Source organism: Leishmania donovani, chromosome 30 (genome assembly GCF_000227135.1).
Source record: "Leishmania donovani BPK282A1 complete genome, chromosome 30".
NCBI classification, from domain to species: Eukaryota; Euglenozoa; class Kinetoplastea; order Trypanosomatida; family Trypanosomatidae; genus Leishmania; species Leishmania donovani.
The window spans coordinates 873,241-881,545 of NC_018257.1; the positions used below are offsets into that span (position 1 = coordinate 873,241).

At 58.7% G+C, this 8,305-nt stretch overlaps 2 protein-coding genes across 2 annotated transcripts; both read right to left on the bottom strand.

Moving 5' to 3' along the window:
* Positions 1-1,941: 1,941 nt before the first annotated feature.
* Positions 1,942-2,991, bottom strand: LDBPK_302340 (hypothetical protein, unknown function; the record flags this gene model as incomplete). The annotated part of the gene is made up of 1 exon (XM_003862898.1): positions 1,942-2,991. One exon carries the CDS (start codon positions 2,989-2,991, stop codon positions 1,942-1,944), a length of 1,050 nt encoding a protein of 349 aa, XP_003862946.1.
* A 1,514-nt stretch (positions 2,992-4,505) lies between these two features.
* On the bottom strand, positions 4,506-7,970 carry LDBPK_302350 (zinc-finger protein, conserved; the record flags this gene model as incomplete). The annotated part of the gene is made up of 1 exon (XM_003862899.1): positions 4,506-7,970. One exon carries the CDS (start codon positions 7,968-7,970, stop codon positions 4,506-4,508), a length of 3,465 nt encoding a protein of 1,154 aa, XP_003862947.1.
* Positions 7,971-8,305: the final 335 nt, after the last annotated feature.

Genomic DNA, 8,305 nt, shown 5'->3' on the forward strand with positions numbered 1-8,305 from the left:
TCCGTCAAACAAGAAGAGGGCGAAAGAGGAGGCTCACCAGCACACAAGGACACAAGCAAGCAAGCAAATAAAATCATCTCAAAAAAAAAGAGCCACGCGACGGAGAGTGAGTCATCCCGCAGGTCCAGAAGGGGAAATGGGTCATCCTTTCGAACGCTCCTCCGCTTCGCGTTCCTTTTCTTCCCATTCCATTCGCTTGCTCTCTCTCTTTACGTTTTTTTTTTCGAGATCGTTTCCTTCGAGTGGGCCGCACCGCACGTGCGACGCCACTGCTTGCACGAGGGCGTGCAGTTCTGAAGGCACGAGTACAATGATGTTTCCTGGCCTTGCTTCGCTGTTGGTCTTTGTATTTCCGGATAAACACAAAGGCGCAAAAAAAAAAACAATAAAAGCGCTCGTCATCATCAGAGCGTGCACATGAGAGAAACAAAGGAAAAAAAGACGAAACAAAAAAAAAATCAGGAGATGAGGCGGTAAGCGCGGAGGCGCCAACGGCACAGATACGCAGAACAAGGGAGACGAGGGACAGTGGACATCAGTGCCATCGCGTACGAGCAGGCCATACAACTGAGATATACTCGCTTGTGGGCATGCGCACTCAGACGTCTATACGTGCCGCCCGGCCCAGGACAGAGGAAATACATATATAAAGAAGGTTTTTCGCCGTCGACAACGCGCCCTTGTCAACGCTTGGTGCTTCTCTTTGTTCGGATGACACTTTCTGCGAATCAAACCAGCTTCGCCAATCAGCGCCGTCACGCGACAAATAAACACAAAAAGCTCACAAGAGAAAAGACACAACGGCCAGACCAGCAAAGCAACCAACAAGACAACGAAAACGCACCAGTGCCACCCTGCATGCCCTCCTCCTTCTCTTGCGTCCTTTGTGTTTCTTTTTTTGGTTGTTGTGGTTGTTTCGCTTGGCGCAGCATGGCCGCTTCTCCGTTTTGTTTTTGTTTGTTTCGCCCTCGTGCGCGAGCGTGTGTGTGTGTGTGTGTGTGTGTACGAAGGCGATCCTTCTCCTCTGTTTCTCTCTCTTTGACTTCTTATTCCCCCTTCTATCCATCTCACGTGTTTCGTATTTCGTTTTTCTCTGTTGTCGGTATTTGGCTTCGCATGCGCTTACCACACAAACGCACCCACGGAGGCAGGGAAAGAAAGGACCAAAAAGAAAGAAAAAGAAGAAACGAGGTAGGGGAGGGGCGGGAGAGCGAGAGGCGGCGCACGGGCACTTGCACAAGCGCGTACCCATCTATGGAGCGAGAGAAGACACGAAAGCAGCACGAAATGACAGGTGAAGAAAAAATGGGTGTCATGAATCCGAAGGGGAGGAAGAGGGGAGACGAAAAGGTAACAACGCAAAACAAAATAAAAAAAGATAGGGAGCAAAGAGAGAAGTACAACGGAATAATGAACCAAACACCAACGGCATATATAGATAGATCGAAATATATAGATGTCGGCAGAGCGCGAAGACCTGCGATTGGGGGAGGGAGATGACGAGAAAGAGGCAAGCACATGCACATCTCATCAAATGCACAGACCTGCTCTCGGTAGGGCACTAGAGGAAGAGGGTGAGCTAGTATGAAATCGAGACTGCGAGTGCGTGTATGAGGCCACGAGGAGGATAGAAAAATGGGGAAGTTAACAGAGCGAAGCGGGGCGTGAGGGGAGAGTGAGCGCGCGAGGGTGTGCTGCTCCTCTCCCCATCTGTTCTTGCGAGAGCGTTTTCTCGTAGGCTTCACGGGAGAAACGTCCACGATTCGCAATGCTTCGCAGCGCCTCTCCTCATTTTCTACGGAGGATATAATTCAAGCCCACAAACACGGGCACGGACATCGGCAGACGCGTGGGTGACACGCATTTCTTCATCGAATACTCACCTCACAATGCTTCACTGTCCCGCCTCTGTGACCCTACTGTACCTTCGCCGCGTTGCTTCTACGCGTAGGGGTCCTCGGCAGCCTGCATGGAGGCGGTGTAGTCTGTTATCATGTCGCTGAGCGCCTTGGCGTTGTAGCGGCCAGTGCGGGCGAAGCGGCACTGCGCCACGACGGGAATGATGCCGCCCACAGTGATCCACTCGCACTTCTTGAACCATTTCTCGGCAGAACAGTCCTCTTTCTCAGCCGCTCTGGTCGTGGACTCACCCTTCCTTTTCGCCTCGGGCCCCTTCCCTTCCCTCGCTGCCTCGTTAGCAGCCCTCTCCTCGGCGTCGATCTTCCTCGCTGCGGCGACGGTAGCTCTTACTGTGGCGTCCTGCTTCTTGGCCCACGCCTCGCTGCGGTAGTGGAGGATGTGCCAATCCCTCTCCACGCCGTCGTCAATGGGCTCCGACTTCACACATTTGTGCTGCACAGCGTTGTGCACGAGCAGCTCTGACAGCGTCGTGCCGTCGAAGACGATGGCCTGGCCTCCAGAGGCGCAGGCGCAGAGCTGGGCCATCGCCGCACCCTGGCCGTGGCCGATGTACACGGTAATCAGCTCCTCGGCAGTATGTGCACGGACCACCTTGATCTGGTTGGCGCCATGCTCGGAGTGCTCTTCAAGGTTGTTGCCGTAGTCGTCGGAGATCTGACCGGGGAACGTCACCACGCGGCCCACCGTCTCGTTCGTCTCCGTGTCGATCACCACGAAAGAGCGCACGCGCAAGAAGAAGACGCTCTTCAAGCGGGCGAACTCCGCATCCATAGCGTCCGCAGCCTCAGCGACGGCGGTGTTACGGCTCGCCCCGGCGGCCTGGCGCATTTCCGACGTCACCTTGCCAACGTATGCCTGCTGACCGGGGCTGCGCAGCGTGTCCAGGTACATCATGATATCAGCAGTTTCTGGCTCCGAGACGCAGATTTCACACATGGCGTAGCTGCCGATCAGCGTCGACGTCTCCACCGGCTTGTCAGGGGAGCAGAGAAATGCCATATGCGAGAGGAAGCGGGCATCGATCTTAAAGTCCTCGACACCGAAGACGGTGTGGACGGCAGGAGCGGGCATTGGTGAACGAAGGAGGAGAAGGAGAGCAAGGTGGCAGGAAGAGAGAGGGTGAGAGACGGAAAGGAAAGGAGTGCGAGAAAAGGCACTTGCGTGAGTACGACGACACAGATGGCGATGCACCTCAGGTGTAGATTGCTATATGCTCTGCGGCAAGATTTGATGGGGCGACGTGTATACAGAGATGACGGCGTGTGAGGTAATTGTGGAAGGAAAGGGTCACCGTTTGCGTGCGCTCCACAGCACGAGATGTTCGGTGAGCGTGGCGGGGAAGGACGGCGAGAGGGAGAGAGTGGAACATGTCCACGCAGAGGTGCGGTCAGCAGGAAGAGAATCTGCAATACCACGGGGGGGGGGGAATACAGCTATGGGCCGTGGGGCCAAACCTGCGGTGGTTCATTCTGTGACTTCGCTGCATCCAGGAAAAGCGGAGGACATCGCATGGAGAAAGGGCGCACACTGTGTGGTCCTGGTCTCGTTGAGGTGACGAAGAGGCGACTGGCCGACGTTCCGTCCTTGTTTTCCGTTTGGTTGTTTCGGTTTCCTGTGATGATCAATCATGATCCATCGTAGCCGGCACGCTCGTCGATCATACACACACACACACAGGCACGCACACCTCTTCGCGCACAGCTGCGCAGGGCAGTTCACAGATCTCGCACGCAGGGGTAGGTGACTATGGAAGGGGAGTAAAATGTCCATGTAGCCGCCTATTGCAGTGGTGCTAATGTCGGGCTTGATTACACGCTTCCAAGGATTCGTAAGCAAGGCTCTGTAGACAGAGCATAAGGCGAACAGAGAACGAGAGCATCAGCGAAGAGAGAGGTGGTGGGAATGGTGGTGGTGGTGGTGCACAACAGTACAGCAGATGTGCGCCTTGCTTTCGAGTTGGCTGTCATTGTCCACTGAACCGGAGAGAAGAGGTGAAGCAGAGGGACGTAAAGATACGCAGCCTCGCACTCCGGACTGGTTGTCAGGTCGGTCGAAGGGGAGAGCAGAGTGCGAATCATGGCGACGACACAAGAACACCCTCACACATGTGCACGCTTTCTGCTTCGATCGCTGAGCAACTCATGAAAATTGTTAGGGCTGCCGTTGCCGCATCGGTAGAACCTCGCCTGCGCACGGGTCTTCTCAGAAGCGCACAAGGAGAAGCTGCTACGAGGCGTGGCTTCCTCCCCGCTCCACCTGCTCGGCAGGAGCGTGTGCGCGATGCACAGAGCGCCTTCGGATCCTTTTGTTTGTGGCACTGCGAGGGCAACGTTGCTGAGCCCTGCACAGAGAGTGGCATCCGTATTGCCATGATGTAATACAGCACCCTCTCTATGGCGCTTCGTGTGCTTGCACTTCTATGCGGCACCCATGAAGGGGAAGGGAGAGACAGAAGGATGTAGTGCCCCGTCCGCCCCACCGGCAGGGCGGGGGGTACGTGCCACCGATGGCATTCGTATGTCTACTGCGCAGTTCTTTCTCTTTTGTTTCATCGCACACCGTTGCCGCCGTCTGCTGTGACGAAATCACTTGCCCTTTTTGGAAAAAAACTTTGCCAAGAAGCCCTTCCCCTTTTTCACCACCTGTTGCGGTGCAGGGTCCGACGGCTGCGAAGAATGGCGCCGCGCCACGATGGAAGGCTCCTCGCTGGCCGGTTTCCCACCGCGGCCTACTCGTGCAGGTGGTTGCTGTTTCGGGCTCGGCGCACCTTGCTGGGCGGCCGACAGCCTCGCATTGCCTTTAACGCCCTGCCGTGACTTCTTGAGTTTTTCTGCGCCTGCCTTACCGACGTCCTCGCGCTGCGCAGCCACTTCCCCAGATGTCGGCGCCCACTCAGCGTGCGCCACAGGGATCACGTCCGCGTGAAAAGTGGACTCTGGAAAACCCGCGGCAGCGCTGTCGTGGATGGCAGATGGTTGCTGCGTTTCTTTCCCGCCGTCGTTTACGCGCAACTTAACGGGGATACCTTCTTGAGCAGTCCCCCCCGCCTCCTCAGCCTCTTCGTCGTCGTCGTCCGAGTACGAATACGAATATGTGTAGTAGGAGCAACCGGCCGGTATCGACTCAGGAGTGGGCCGGTCTGCCTGACTTGGCGTGCTTGCGCCACCGTCCGTCGGTCTCGCGAGGTTGTAACTCATGAAGCGGGAAGCATCCTCTTCGATGTCATCATCTCTGGCGCCGAAGGCGGGTAGCCGCGTAGCGCGTGCATCATCTACCGCGTAAGGGGTGGGATCAGCGAGCTTATCGCTCGACACATCCTCCATGACGAGGTGGCCAAAGAAACCCTCGTTCACATTGCTCCCCTCCTCCACTGTGGCGTCCAGGGGAACGCTAAAGGGCCCATCGTCGGCGTCGCCCTGCTCCGAGGCCTCGAGTGGCGGTATCTCGACCGAGTAAGAGTCGGTATCCTCAGCGCCAGCCTTGCTTTCGCTACTGTCCTCGTCGCCACTGCGAAGCGGCTGTGGCTGGGGAGCCGCGCTTTGCTGGCGGCTCTCATCCAGCCCTCGCGTCGCCTGTGGCAAGAACGCAGAGAAGGACGGCCTTTCACCCTGCACATGCTCTTCTTTTCGCTTTTGCGGATCCTGTAGCGATGCGTCGCCCGACTCGGACGCCGCCGCCGGCACGAGGTGCACAGCCGGGATCATTTTCGATGTAGAACCGTGCTCGGTCTGAACGGTAGCCGCCAACGAATGCTGGGCTCGCACGACGGGGACGTGCGGTCGGCTCGTAAGACTCTCCCTCACATCGCCACCGTTGCTGCCCTTCCCCACCCCGGCGCCGGGCGCCGCTGCCTGTGAGCACTGCGGCCGCTCAGCGCCCGCCGCTGCACTGCCAGGGAAAGGTGCACTGCCAGGAACGCTCAGCACCGGCACTGACGCGACGCGGTCCCCCGGCAGCGTCTGCTCGCAAAACGCTAACTGGGTACGACCCCGCTCCTCATCACGTGCCACTTGGTGCTGGTTCGACACCATGTGCACCGCACTTGCCCCAACCTGCTCACCTGGCGTGGCGCCGCTCGACCGCCGGCACGCCTCCCCCGGCAATGCGGCCTCGCTACTCTCCAAGAAACTACGGTGGCGCGGCGCACCGGTTGACATGGCGGGGATAAGTTCCCTCTTCGAGTTAGTCATCACCTCAGCTGCTGCGAGGCTAGGCGTTGGCGTCGCGTCTCTTCTTGTAAAAGCCGGAAGCAGGTTGAGCTGCGCCGGCACCTTCTTCTCCGCAGCTGGAAGGAGGCGTCCCCTCGTCCATGACGTCGCCTCGTCAATCGGTGCAGAGCCGTAGCGATTCGCCGACGCAGGATCTGCTCTGCCAAAGCGCGCCGTCGCCGACTCGGGCCTCATCCAGGGTAAGTAGCTCTGGGAGGCAGAACTCGGCAGCACCAGTTGCGTGGCTCCCGGCTCCCGCGAGGCCGTCTGCTCGCCGTCGCCCCCTCGGGTTGTAGCACCGAGGCCGTCGGGGCTGCAATCACCCGTGATGCGGGCTGCACCAGCGGCATCGACGACGCTGTTCCCACCAAAGGGAAGGCCCAGTGCGGACGAGGGGAAAGGCGACATCGTGCTCATGGCACCGGCTGGTGGCTTAGTTTCTAGAGAGGCGCCCGGGCCGCTGAGGATGCCGCACGGACTTTCTGACGCCATGAGCGGCAACTCTTCCACGTCTTTCTGCTTGAGTGCAGCAGTTATGTCCTCCCGATTGGCGAGTGCGTGCTGCGTCCGTGCCCTTGCCGCTGCTGGGGGCGTGATGGGGGACACAACGACAAGACTTTCACCTGCGCTCCCTCGTCGCCGTGCCGCCTCTCCGCCGTCACTGCCTTCGGTGCGTGGAGGGCCGTGCAGAACGCTCTGCGGATCAAGCGTGAGGGCAGCCCGCGTGCTTCGTGGCGCCGCCAAGGGATCACGATGCTGCTGTTGCGCCTGCTTTCGTGGCAGGTCGTTTCTCAAGTTGCAGGAGCCGCGATCGTCAGCAGCGCTCCGCCTACCTTGTTCACTCTCCCTGCCGACGGCGCTCTGCAACTGCTGAAGTTCTGCGCCGGTGCGCAACAGCTCTCGGTGAATACGAAGCAGAATGTCCTCTTCGTCCAATCTACTACCGCGCTGTTGCAGGCCGGAAAGGGGGCCGCTGCTTGCCACCGCCTCTCCTGCCGTGACTGCCTCCCCCGCTGACTGCTTCGGTGCCGCGGCCACGTAGGACGGTGGCATGCCACGCTGCAGAGCTGCTTGCTGCTCCATGAGTTTTGCCACCGCCAGCCGCAGTTCGCTGATCTCCTTTCGCAAGCCGCGATCGCCACATTTGTCAGCAGTCTCCTGCAGCACTGTGGGCGCATGATCCACGAAAAGGCCACCAGGCGGCGCCTGCGCCGAAGAAGTGGGAGCTTGGGTTGCGGCTTCGAACTGCTTCAGAGAGACAGCAGCGGAGCCGGCTGCCATGACAGCGCATCCTTCTAACCGCTTGTGCCGCTTTCGTATGTGCGATTCGACTGCGTGCCGACTTGGGTACACATTTCCGCAGAAACTGCAGGCTAGCTGAAGCACGGTGTCCACAGCTCCCCGTGAATGGCTCGCCTGTCCCTCTCTGGTCAGAGGCGCGCGCGATGGAGTTGACCTCGCACGCTGCCGCTCCTGTCGGAGCTCACGCAGCTGCTGCTTATACACTGCCACACACTCGCGCAGCTCTATGAGCTCCTCCTCGCAACGCCGAAGCTGCGCCGTCGCCTTTTGCGCGCGCCTCTCTTCGTTTTTGCAGCAGTACTTCAGGTACTGCATGGTGCATTGCATCCCCTGGACGAGCTGTCTGGAGGTGTCGAGTGCGTGGCGTGAGAGAAACCAATCCTGCGGCAACTCAACGCGGTGCCATCCCATCTGGCGAATTGTCGCCTCCTTCACATCCCGCGTGGCAGCACCGTCGGCGTTGTACAGAGTCTCGCCGTCGACGAGGGAGAGGAAGGCGACATCGCTAGGTGGGTCGCGAAGACGAAAGCGAAACGGCATAGCACGCGACTTCACAGAGAGCGCTGTCCTCTTTGGGTACGCTGCTACTCCTTTTCAGTCGCTTCTTGATGCGTTGGTGCGAACCTTCTCGACGGTGGATCGGCGCTACCTGAAAAACCTTTTATGTGCTCGCGCGAGGAGCGCTCTTGCGTGCGCATCTGTGTATTTATGCGTCTATGACGTTTGCAGGGAATGCGAGCGCTTGTGGTGATGGTGCACTCCTGTGGTGGGGGCAGATGGGGGGGGGCACGTGGCCCAATGAGAAAAACTTCAGTGCTTCCTTCCCGATTGAGAAGAACACGGGAGAAAGACGCGCAGTTGGCAAAGACTTCGGG